At 42.6% G+C, this 13,684-nt stretch overlaps 1 protein-coding gene across 1 annotated transcript; it reads right to left on the bottom strand.

Moving 5' to 3' along the window:
- Positions 1-1,518: 1,518 nt before the first annotated feature.
- LOC131249330 (probable carboxylesterase 8) lies at positions 1,519-4,005 on the bottom strand. Its single transcript, XM_058250015.1, has 2 exons — positions 2,968-4,005; positions 1,519-1,795 (listed from the first exon to the last, which is right to left on the bottom strand). The coding sequence occupies exons 1-2, from the start codon at positions 3,945-3,947 to the stop codon at positions 1,765-1,767; spliced, it is 1,011 nt and encodes a 336-aa protein (XP_058105998.1). The 5' UTR covers positions 3,948-4,005; the 3' UTR covers positions 1,519-1,764.
- Positions 4,006-13,684: the final 9,679 nt, after the last annotated feature.

The raw sequence follows: 13,684 nt of genomic DNA, 5'->3' as shown, positions 1-13,684 counted from the left end.
GCTGTCATTTGTGTTTTCCCTTCATCCGGGTTGGTGTGACCTTATCAATGCGTTGGATGGCAAATAAACATTACAATAAGCCCCAAGAAGTTTTAATGATAGGCTTTCAATTACCATTAATTTCATTACGTGACCTGAGATTTGGATTGCTTCATTTTTTTTGGAACATGCCTTAAAATGAGCAAGATAGATAGGCAACATCAATATACAACACATGCATTGAGGTGGGCCTCACGGTCAGAGGCTAATACACTAAGCTTTTACCCTGCCTCACCAGATTTCTTGGAAGGGATGTTTGTAAACCTTGATCAGTCTACGAAACGGACAGTCATTTGGACATCCTAGTCTAAGCCTGTCCGTTTATAAATGGGCTTGAAATTTAAGTTGGGCCCAACCCAAGGTGGGCCATTGACACTCATAAATACGAGGGGAGCAGCTTAGTTGGGCTTACCTTGATAAATGTATTATACATCTATGTCGTCCATTTGTTTCATTAGATCAATTTAATTAGGGCATGAACCCAAAATTGAAGTAGATTGAAATCTCAAGTAGAGCATGCATAGGAGCTTGGTGATTGACCATTAAAAGCTTCTTGTGAGCTAAAAAGGTTTTGGATCGAGCTGATATTTTTTCTTCTTTATATCTAGTTTTTTATCACCTTATCAATAGGTTGGATGGAAAATAAACATTATACTAAGCCTTGAGAAGTTTTTAATGGTGGGTTGTCCAATCACCATTTTTTCTTATAACATGGTCCACTTGAGATTTGGGGCTCATGCCCTAAATTTATCTAAAATAATGGATGGACGGTGTAGATATAGAATACATAAATCAAGGTGGGCCCCATGGTAAGGGCCGCACTGTCTCCGGTGAAGTGGATGTGGATTGTGTACTAAGTAATTTTTGTTTTACACACCCACACACACCCGAACCCATGACCTCAGTATTGAAACCCAGGAGGTCTGCTACTGACCATGAGTACCATGAGTAGGGGACCCATACTGAGTAAGCTCAATATGCTTTAGCCTAGTGATTAAACTCTGTGGGCCCACCATGATGTATGTGTCTTATGCTGCAGTGCATTATTTTAGGGCATGAGCTCAAAATTAAAGCATATCAAAAGTTTGAATAGACCACACCACAGAAACGGTGTAAATTGAACACTTACAATTAAAAAGTCCACTTGAACTATGGATATGCTTCAATTTTACTCACTAAACTAAATAGTATTGCATACGAGCTTCTTTTTTTTCTTTTTCTTTTTTTTAAATTAATTAATTTTAAAATTTAACACGTTCATCCCTCTCCCACACATGCACACTCACCTCACACACTCTCACACACTTATACCTCAGTTGGTTCGTGAACCCATGACTTCGTGTTGAAACTCTAGAGAGTCTGCCTAAGTCTACCATTGAGGTAAGGCAATAGGCGCCACCTAATTAGCATGTAAGAAGCTAAAAAGCTAAAATAGCATTATGAAATATTCAAGAGAGAGGTTTATTTTTCATGCTAAAATAGCTTTTCAAGGGCTAACCTTTAATTAACTTTAATAAAGAAATGATAAACAAATTACAAATGATTTCACTCAGGTAAATAAAAGAAATAAAATTCAAACTTCACGTGACTACTTACTAAACAAAATACTACACGTGGCTACTTATTAAATAAAATACAACATATAAAATTCAGGAATTGCGCGTGCCGTTACTACCTTTCATCCTGGTTTGATGTCACATGGTTGTAATCGTACTCTAATCATCGTCACAGCCTCGTCCCACTTTGAACGGTTGTCCTGTAACATCAACATCTGATTAAACGCCGTTAAAGTGTCCATATCTAAATGATTAAAATAGCCATACATGTGGGTCCCTCACTCTTGGTGTGGTGAACCTGATGAGTGTGGTGGACCCCGAATTCCATCTACGGTCGTGGATTTCTTTCACAGGAAATTCCTAAGATGGAAACTTAGGTGGGGCCCACCGTGATCTTTGTGAGAAATCCACCCCGTCCATCTATTTTTTAACCGTATTTTAGCTCATGAGCTGGAAAACGAGCCGGTCGAAAACGTGAGGATTGAACGTCTACAGTTGAAATATTTGTGGGGCAACAGAAGTTTCGAATCAGTCTAATATTTGTATTTTCAGTTCATCCTGACTTTACCAACGGTATGGATGGCATGTAAACATCACTGTCGACCCCAGGAAAGTTTCAGTGGTAGAAATTTCCCTACACACCTTTTCCTTCAGTGCGGCCCTTGAGTTTTGGATCCTTCTCACTTTTTGTCTCCACTACTAAAATGAGCTCATAAAACAGATGGACGGGGTAGATTTCTCACAAAGTGGGCCCTACCTAAGTTTCCACCGCAGGAACTTTGTGCTAAAGGCGCTTTCGCGGGAAATCCGCGTCCTACATCTACAAGTTTTCAGATGTTCATCATCAGTCCCTTTGTGTGTGGTCCACCTAGCTTAATGAACAGGATAGATTTTGACATTTCTGACTAACATTGGAGGGCTCATCTAATGGACGGACTGGATTTTGGAATATATGCAAGATCCGTGCATTTCACCAGGAGTTTCACGTGTGTGAGACATTGTCACGTGTGCATGAGCGTGGAAACGCTGGGTTCCACACGCGAGCATGAAACCTAGATCTTGGTTTTGTGACATGTTGGGACCCACCATGTGGATGATCTGTCGCAAAAGTAAAAGGCTGGTCCGCTCATGAAGCGGACCACACTTCACATTGAATGCAGACCGTTGGTTAGCTTTGTAAAAATTTGTCCATTGTTCTCAGACAGGAGTGGCCCACTTGATGATCAAACCGTCCTGATTTTCAGGCGCATGTTATGAACGGTTCAGATGTCTGACACGCACGCCAGGTTCGCACGAGTGGAGAGGTGCGAGTGGGCCACTGGACCTTGACCAGACAGCGTTTTGATGATTCGTTGGGTGTAGGAAGACTCACGGCTCAGTGCTGACTGAGGAGATGAAATCCTGAACGTCCATCAAGAGGGCCTGGGCCTTCTGCGGATCAAAGAGCTCAATGGCATGGAACCCTTCTTCATAGAACCGGCCCACCACGTGGACCCCACTCCCTTCCAGCATCTTCACGAGCGCGCGCTGGCGATCCACGAGCGGGTCCCCGCCGTGCCCCCTCACCAAGCATGGCGGCAGCGACCCGACCCGATTGAGGTGGGCCCCGGGCCTGATCGGGATGCAGAACTCGTGGTCCCTGTCGGCCCCACCCGGCAATGCCAGTTTCCACATCAGATCGTTGGCATGGAGAGGCAGGATCCGATCTCGGGCCAACCTCAGCTCCGATTCCGTCCTCTGCTCCCCACCGAGGTAGGGCTGGTTCAGGATCGCCCCAGAGATTTTGAACGGAGGGTCCAGATCCAACGCCAGCAAGGCCGCGTGGTAGACGATGTTGCCGCCGGAGCTGCTGCCCATGAGAAAACAGCGCGAGTAATCGACGAGATCGGGGGCCATCCACGTGTCGCGGTGGAGATCGGAGATGGCCTGGTCTCGGACCCAACGGACGGCATCGATCGCATCTTCGTACGCGGCGGGGAGAGAGTACTCGGGCGCGAGTCGGTACTCGACGGCGAGAACGATGGCGGGCACGTGAGTGGCCATGCGCTCGCATGACGCGTGGAAGGGAGCAGATGCAGCGCTGAAGAGGATGAAACCTCCACCGTGGAAGTAGATTATGATTGGGAGAGGGGCCGTTGGTGTTGAAAAATGGGGGCGAAATATCCGAATCCACGTCTTGTTGGAGGGATTGAGGGGTATGTCTTTGGAGAGTACGTCGTGGGGTTGCTGGGATTCGGCTTGTGGTGGAGTGAGAGGGATGAAGGTGGGCCTGGTGAGTGAACCGTCAGGATTTAAAACGATCTTGAGGAAGGCGTACGGATCGTCCGGGATCGAATTCTCGGAATCACCCATCTCTGATCTCTCACTCTCCCTCCGTCGAGGAAGGAAGCGTTGAATAAATGAATTGGGATACTTTGAAAAAACCGCCCACTTTGTTTTGATATTTGAATAAATACATTAGAATAATTGTAACCACCTCCCTCAGTTTGGATTATTGCAAATGCCTCCCTTTGACTTAGGGTTGCTACTTTGGGGTCGGATAAACTGAAAACCGATTGAACCAACACAAGTTGGCGTAGGGTTGTAAAATGAAAACCCGATTTGAATTCCGGTTGGGCTCAGGATGATCAAACTGGAGTTGGGTTAGTTGAGGTTATGAATACCCGCACTCAACTAGCTTGGGGGTCCTTACTCATGCCTCCGTGGTAGCTTCGCAAGAGTTTCAATACGGGATAATGGTTTCAAGTACCCATTGCGGTGAAATCCCGCCATGGTGTGAGTGCATGGTGTGTGGGGGGTTTGAGTTCATGTGTCACCCAAAAAATAAAAAGATTGGTTGGCTTGAGGTGAGCATTGAGGGGGTTTAAGTTGGAGTTCAACAGCGCGGTTGAAATTTAAGTCCATTTGGACTAGGTTGAGCTCAACTTGGCCTTCAATCTTTTATTTCTTTTCTTTTCATTCTACCACACAGTCACACACGCACACCATCATACACTCTTGCGCACTCACACCACAAGGGATGTTCGAACTCATGACCTTTAGTTGAAACTCCAATAAGTCTATGTTGAGGCACGACAATAGGTTCATTTGATCAAGTTAGGTTGGCCCACATTTTTTGAGTCCTTGCTCTTGCTTTAATGGTATACTATTAGGAGTTTTACCACTAGGTCAAGGATTCGAGTACCCATAGGTGATGAAATCCCACTATAGCATGAGTGTGCGGTGATGTGTGTTGGCCCTTGACCTGATCAAACCTGCTTAAACTTGTGTTTAGAGATGTCTTAGGAATGGGCATGGGTGGATCCCTAACTGTGAATCCCCTTGTGATGTATGTCTTTCACAACATCCATTCCTTTTTATAGCTCATTTGAAGATATAATCCCAAAAAAGGAGATCCAAATCTTAGGTGGACCACACCATAGGAAATAATTTTGATTGAATCCCCACCATTAAAAAGTTCTTGGGGCCACGAGGATGTTTATCAGCCAAACTTGTTGATAAAATTAGAAAAACTTAAACGAAGAGACCACACAAATATCAACTTGATCTAAAACTTTTGTGGCCCACAAGAAGTTTTTAATAGTGAATTAATATTGTTTCTTGTACTATGGTCCACCTAAGATTTGGATCTACTTCATTGTTTGAATCATGTCCTAAAATGAATTTTCAAAAGGTATGGATGGTGTGAATGTAAGGCACTTACATCAAGATGGGCCCCACAGTCAGGAACCCACCCATCTGGGTGGATCTGGATCCACCAAAGCGACGCCCCATAGAAATTTATATCAAATAACAAGAATGCCCTTAAGTGAAATTGTTTCCAACACATCCAGCATTGTCTCTATACTAATGCACAAAAAATCAGGTGGGTCCAATCATTGGATGGGCCATATCCTTCTAAAAGCATCCAAGTTTATGTGGTGGGCTACCTAATGGACTCATCCAAAAAAAAATTTTAAAAATTAAAAAAATCTAAGCTTATGTGGTGGGTCGTTTGATATTTGAAAGGTTTTCCATCTTCATGGTAGGGTGACCGCATTGATGGGTTTAATAACATATGCATACTACGGTTAGAGCTATACACAAACTTAGTTAGCTCGGTTAACTCACTTAACTCGACTCGAAAAAGTTCGAATCGACTTGGTTCGAAACTAAGTTATAACAGAGTCGAGTTGATTTTTGGAGCTCGAAAAAAATTCGAGCCGAATTCAAGCCTGTCTGAGCTTGGAATCGACCTAGATCGAACCTCAACTCGAATCGAACTCGGATCGAACCAGTTCGGGAACTCAGTTATTTTGAAATTAACGTTGCTCACCAAGTATTCGATGAAATGACGCAACGAAGTGTTGTTTCGGGTGCATACATTCTCCGTGGGATTGACTGGTGGCAAGGAAGGCATGTATATGAACAAATCACTACAAAATAATAATAATAATAATAATAATAATAACATGATAAAATTACTTTCGTATCTTGATTTTGATACTATTGCCTATAGAGTGTTTGATAAAATACCTATAAACTGCTGTTGTTGTTTTGCATACTATAAGATTAAAGGTGCATTCCATGTGTTTGAGAAAATGCTACGGAGACTCGAACTGGTCCAAGCTACTAATTGAACCGAGCTGAGTTGGCCAATCAGGCTTGAGGACCGAGCCGAGCCGAGCTGAGTTTGAGCTAGGGTCAACTAGTGGCCGAGCCGAGTTTGAGCTAGGTCAGCTAGTGACCGAGCCGAGTTGAGTTGTGCCAATCTCGGCCCAGTTCTGACTCATGGACAACTCTAACTACGGTCACTGCCAGCCTGTAACTAATGGTAAAATGGTAAATTTCCCAAAGATAGGGCTGAACAACTGGGACGCGGATTTCCTGCGAAAGGAAGTTGCTGCGCAAGATTCTGTGTGGGGTTCACTACGATGTTTGTGTATAAGAAAGCCACTCCGTCCATCCGTTTTTCGAGTTCATTTTAGGATATGCCACCAAAAACGAGGAGGATCAAACACTCAACTGGGCCACACGAGAGGAAATAGTGGGGATTTAGTGACCACAGTTGAAACATTTATATGGCCACAAAAGTTTTGTATCGGTTTAGTTTCTTGGTCTTTTTACTTCATCTCAGTGAAAATGACCTTATAAACGGTTTGGATGGAATATAAACATCAAGGTGGATCCTGGGAAGGTACGGTAGGAATTCCTTTCCTCACTCTTTCATCTAGTATGGCCTACTTGAGTTTTGGATCCTAATCATTTTCGGTATCATGTACTAAAATGAGTTCAAAAAACGGATGGACGGGTTGGATTTCTAACAAACATTACAGTGGGCCCCATCCAGAATCCTTGCGCAGGAACTTCCTGCGAAAGGCTTTCGCAGGAAATCCGCGTCCGAACAACTGTGTGGGGAGTAATCTGTAAACCAGAGCGAGGGTGTATTTGCAATAAGCCAATTCAAGGGAAGGAATTCGAAAAAGTTTGATACTCCGGCAGAGTGTGATGGTTGATACTCAGTCACTAAGAAATGAACACGTAGATAATAAAAAAAAAATTTAAAAAAAACTCAAATTAATCCGCTCAGATCTACTATCGATATGATCTGATGCCTTAACTGGACAATCGATCAATATATAATGATCGGCTCTGATGAGAACTATTCAACGGTCCAAATTCAACAAACAATTATCTGATAATCGGAGCTTCTGATCGTTCACTCCATCTTACTTTGAGGCGATAACCTATTGGCTGTAGATCTTACAATTTGAACGGTTTAAATCAATTGAGTGTATGCCCAGTATCTGCGGATCAGCATCATATCCTGCTCCCCCGGAGTATGAGTGTGGTGGTGTACACGTGGTATTTAACCCAGCCGTCTAATTTTCGTGGTGGACAACGGCGTCAGTAATGCACTGCATTAATTTCATCGCTGGAAGATCGGCGGATATTTATTAGACGGTTGAAATGAAATGCATGACAGGACGCGGATTTACTGGTAAGCTTTTTCAGGAGTTCCTGCGCTGGAACTAGTGGGCCCAACGTGATGTTTGTGGGAAATCCACACCGTCCATCCTTTTTCTGAGATCATTTCAGTATGTAAAGTATAAAAAATTGAGTCGGATGCAATACTCAGTTGGGCTGAAAATGTGAGGATTAAACATCCACAGTTGAAATATTGGCGGTGCAACAGAGGTTGTTAATCAGGCTAATATTTGTGTTTTCAGTTCATCCTAGTAGTAATGACGTTATGAACGGTATGGATGGCACGTAAACGTTACTATAATCCTAGGAAGTTTCAACGTTAAGAATTTCCTTAGCACCTTTTCCTTTAGTGTGGCCCACTTGAGTCGTTGATCCTTCTCACCGTTGGTCTTAAGTCCTAAAATGAGCACATAAAACGGATGGACGGGGTGGTTTCTTACAAACATCACGGTGGGCCCTACCTAGGTTTGCATGGGAGGAACTTTCTTTCCCAGTAAATCCGCGTAAGATGGTGTCCGCCGGTGAAACAGGAAGCGGATTCGTTGCCGAGCATTTGTGGTTACGTGTCGTGGGAAGAGGAGCGCTGACGCTCATCCAGCTGCGTTGTACGAACAGTTCAAAGAAAATCAAAGTTAAATGGCCCACAATGATGTATTTATTATATCAACACCGTTCATCCATTTGGTAACATCATTTTAGATCTTCACCCAAAAAAATGATTCATATCCAAGGTTTAAGTATACCACACCACAAATAACAGTGGGACAATGATTCTAATCATTAAAACATTCGTATGGCCCACCATTACTTTTATTTTCCATCCAATCTGTTCACAAGGTCACACAGAACCGGGTGAAGAGGAAGAAAAATATATCATATTGATCCAACAAACCGGGTGAAGAGGAAAAAAAATATATTATATTGATCCAACAAACAAAAGGGTTTCAATGGTAAACATTCAATCCTCCACTGCTTTTTGCAGTGTGGCCTAGTTGATCTTTGGATCTATCTTATTTTTCTGCCCAAGCATTAGTACAATCTCAACAAGTGGACGGACAGTTTGGATATAACTCATACCTCATGATGGGACCCATAGAACCGGTGGGAGATTTGAGTGGCCACCTTGATGTATGGATCTTATCCACACCGTCTATCCATTTTTCGTATCATTTCAGGATATAATAGAAAAAAATGAGGTAAATCCAAGGCTCAAGTGGACCACACCACGGGAAGCAGAGGTGATAATGATTTTCACTGTGGAAACTTTTCTATGGCCCATCTTGATGTTTATTTTCCATCCAACCTATTTATAAAATTACAAAGGCATGGATGAAGAGAAAATACAAAGATCAGCTCCATCCAAAACTTCCATGGTCCCTGAGAACTTTTCAACGGTAAGATTTTAATCCCCATTGTACAGTCCACACACTTCTTCGACCTACCTCAATTTTGGACTTATGCGTTACAATGATTGGAAAAACTGGATAGACGGTGTGGATAAGACTCATACATTACAGTGACCACTCAAATCTCCTGCCAGTTCTCAGCTGGAGACGGGCGGAGGTAGGACTAGAGCTGGGCATCGGACCGAGTCGGATCGGATTTGGTCCAACCCGATCAGGTTCGAAATTGGTAGGTCTTAACCCGAACCCGATCAGATTCGGGACCGGATCCGAATCATTTAACTCGAACAGATCCTAACCATTGCTGGTCTGAATCGATCCGACTCCGACTCGGTCAGAAAACCGAGTCGGATCGGATTGAGTAACGTTTGAATAAAAAACTGATGGATTGTGTGGATAAACCAAAAAAAGCTCAAAATGGGCCCCATATAATTAACTCAGTAGGATAAAATAGACGCTTAGGGCCTGTTTGGCCGGACCGAACCCACGGTATTAGGTGAGATGGGATTCAAAAAACCTTATTATTACCCATGACAGCGACTATTCCCTGTTACCATGCGATAAGCTTAATCCCCTTTTTTGTTTGTAATAGGGTAGTACATTGAAAGGATATACCACCATCATTTGAAATTATTGACAATAACATACATGTGTTATATTTAAACCATTCATTTGTTTTGTAACCTCATTTTATGGTATGGGCCTAAAAATGAGGCAGATCCAAAACTTATGTGGCCCCAAAGAATTTTTCAACGGTAAGTATTCAATCCCCATTGCTTTCTATGGTGAGGTCCCCTTGAGCTTTAGATCTACCTGATTTTTTTTCTCCATGCTATAAAATGATCTCGAAAAATGGGTGGACGGTGTGGATATAGTCCACACATCATGGTGGGACCTACACAACTTGCTAACAGTGAGTGATTTTAGCAAGGGACCGATACGATTCCATCTCACCTACTCCTAAGCTTTTCCACTCTTTCCAAACATGGCACAGGACCAGATGCAATTCCATCCCACCTAAGCCCATCTAATCCAGTCGGCCAAACAGGCCCTTAGCTTCTTGAAGAAGCTTTACATCAGATAGCTTCTTGAAGAAGCTTTACGTCACAGAGGCTTCTTGGAGAAGTTTCATAACTCCAAAGTATAGTGCTCGATGTTCTGTGGGGCCCAACATGATGTATGTGTGTCATCCATGCCGTCCATCTATTTTTATATATCATTTTATGATATGAAAAAAAAAAAAAAAAGAACTATATCTCAATCTTAAACGGACCACATTACAGGAAACAGTGTTAAGTAAATTTTGACCATTAAAAGCTTTTTAGGGATAATAAAAGTTTTGGACCAAGCTTATATTTATTGTTTCCCTTCATCTGGGTCTTCATGACCAAATCAACCGATTGGATTTCAAATAAACAGTACAGTGGGCCTTCGGAGGATTTTAATGGTGAATATCCATTCATTATTGTTTTGCTGTGGTGTGGCCCACATAAGAATTATATCCCTATAATTTTTTTTATCAAGCCCTAAAATGAGCTGTAAAAATGGATGAAGGAATGGATGAAACACACACATCATGGTGGGGCCGACAGAGCACGGACCATCAGCCACGGGCGGGTGTACCGTGTTTGTTCTGTAGCTAGCACCAGCTAGCCTACCCAACTAATCTAGGTACGTGTCATGCGAAACGAGCACTGACGTGCCTCGAGCTCCGAGTTGTACGAACGGTTCAAAGGAGATACACGTTACATGGCCCACACTGACGTGTTTACTATATCTTCACCGTTCATCTATTTTTAGAGATCATTTCGGAGCATTATCCAAAAAATGAATCATATCCAAAGATCACCTGGACCACACCATAAATAGCAACAGATATCATGATTTTCACCGTTAAAAAATTTCTAAGGCCCACCATAACGTTTATTTTACATCCAATCTGTTTATGCGGAAACAAGTACCTGAAAAAACATATTTCATAAGGCGACAGGTACATGCTTGAACGAAAACACAAATTTCATATTCCTATGACCCTAAAAAGGATTTCAATGGTAGACGTCCAATCTCCCTCTAGCGTTTGCAGGGTGGTCTAGTTGATGGTTAGATCTGCCTTATTTTTTGTCTCAAGCATTAAAATGAGCTCGCCAACTGGATGGACGGTTTGGATATAACACATACCTCGTGATCAAATACACAAGACATGCTAACGTTACCTGAGTCTGTTGGCTTCTCTTGCCTTCTTCTTGCTAACTTTCTCAGTTTATCTCTCTCCAGCAGCAAAGTCCAGGCTTCGAAACCTCCTTCTCGCCTTCTTCTTCAATCGAAATAGAGAAGCAAATATAGAGAGAGAATCTATGATATAGAAAGATGGAGAGAGATAGAGTGATAGGTACGAGCTCAAGTGTATATTGGGCAGGATTTTTTGGCGCCGAGGCGAAAGCTTAAGTGGTAAAAGTAAAAACGAAATATACACACACACACACACACACACACACACTAATATATGCGGTCCGGATCGGGTCGGTCTGAATCGGATCCAATCGGATCGGGTTTCGGATCAGGTCGATTCGGAACAGGGACTATCTGAATTCGACCCGAAAATAATTCGGATCTAGATTACGCTACCCGATCCTGACCGATCTTGACCATCGATTCTGTTCGAATCAGGTCGGATCGGGTCTGATCGGGCCGAATCCACCGGTTCGGGTATGAAATGCCCAGCTCTAGGTAGGACGCAATCCGCATCCTGTGCAGAATGCCTGAGTATACCGGAGGCGGATTGCGTCCTACCCTAGCCCGAACGGTAAGTCGTCTGGGCAGAGATTTGGGGGGCTCACTGTGATTTAATTGTTTTATCCACGCCGTTCATCGCTTTTCTCAGATCATTTTAAGTTTGATTCTAAAAATGAGGCAGGTCCACATCTCTAGTGGACCACACCAAAGGAAGCTGCAGTGATAATGACACCTACCGTTGAAACCTTTCTAATGGCCACTGTAGTGTATTTTTACCATCCAACTTATTCATAAGGTAATGTAGACGTGGATGAAGTGAAAAAACAAATATCAGCTTGATCCGAAACTTTTCCAGCTCACAAAAAGTTCTTAATGGTGTACGTTCAAAATCCACTTTGTGGTTCACTTAAGCCTTTTACCTGCCTCATTTTTTGGATAATATCTTAAAATGATCTTAGTAAAACGATGAACGGCGTGGATAAAATAGTTACATCAGGGTGGACCTACAGACCCGGGTAGGAGGCAATCCGCGTCCGTGTATACTCTGCAAGAGTATCTAATGCCAACGGAACATCTTCAAGCTGGGGGTGTCAACGGGCTGTGTAAGGGCCGGACCACGTTATATCCAAGCCTGGCCTGTATCTTTCAATATAAGCCATACTCAGCTAGGTCCTTTACAGGCCAAAAGGGTCCAGCCGAACTCCAGCCTGGAATTTTTATAAAGACAAAGCCCGGCCCACCAGAGTGCAGAAGAAATTTTAAAAGGTTGGATGCCCATGATTTTTTAAGCAGTCCATCGTGGTGTGTATGTAAGATCTACTCCGACCATTAAATGTGTAATCTTATGTTAGGTGAAGTGTAAAAATAATCAGGCTTAGCTGTGATTTAGGTGGTCCACATCAAAGGAAACAGTTGCAAAAGAGATGTCCACCCTTGATTATTACAAGGCCCACTATAGTGATTATATAAAATCCATCCAACCATTAGATGACACACTAATCTTTATGTATGAGGGGCAAAAATTAGGCCTATACATAATTAAGGTGGGCTACACCAAGTGGAATAGTTCATGAGATGTGCAATTATGAATGAGCCTAGTATTTAGGCCATGGACCTAACATGGTGTGACACACATGATGAATGGGATCGAATTTACATCAACTCTAAGTTGGAGCCCACCCAAGCCCCCCAGCCCCATTTTCCAAAAAGATGTGTGAAATAACACTCCTTGTGATGGGTGAGATGTGTTGGATAAAATAACAATCAATGGAATGCCTACCTTTTATTTTTAGGAGGCTCATCTTACCGTGCAGGTGAAATTCATGCTTGCTATTAGATGTGTAATCCTATGTTATGCCCATGGCCAAAACACTGCACAGATTAGGTACTACCCCCACAACCACTTAACTAGAGATCGATAGATGGTACTAATAAAGGCTCCATAGGAGCCACCTCGATATATGTGTCTTATCTATATTGTTCATTTATTTTGATATTTCATTGTAGGGTATGAGCCCAAACAGAAGGTAGATCTAAGGCTCAAGTGGACCACACCTTGGGAAACAATGGGGATGGAACTTGAAAATCTTATGAGGGCCATGGAAGTTTTGAATCAAGTTGAAATTTTTGTTTTCCATTCATCCAGGACTAGTGTCGCCCTTATGTTAACCGCAGGTTGGTTGGCAAATAATGCTCTAGTTTTAATTAGAAGTGATCTAATATGGGGTATCTAGACTGGGTAGTTAAATAAAATATAAGTATAGTGATATAATTATATCTAATACCTTGTTAAAATAATGACTTACAATCTCTCCAGACCTAATGAACTAATGCCCGACACTCGGTTACAGACATTATGTCTTAAAGTATAAAGGAACATTGCTAGTTGTTCCTCCATGCTCACATACTTTACATCGGTTAGGATATTCATGTCCTTAAGAATACACCATAGTTGAAAAAAAGTTGCATTGCTCATTCTCAATTACA

Source organism: Magnolia sinica, chromosome 6 (assembly GCF_029962835.1).
Source record: "Magnolia sinica isolate HGM2019 chromosome 6, MsV1, whole genome shotgun sequence".
Lineage (NCBI taxonomy): Eukaryota > Viridiplantae > Streptophyta > Magnoliopsida > Magnoliales > Magnoliaceae > Magnolia > Magnolia sinica.
Note: the sequence above shows the minus strand (reverse complement) of the source record. Positions and strands in the feature narration are given on the sequence as shown.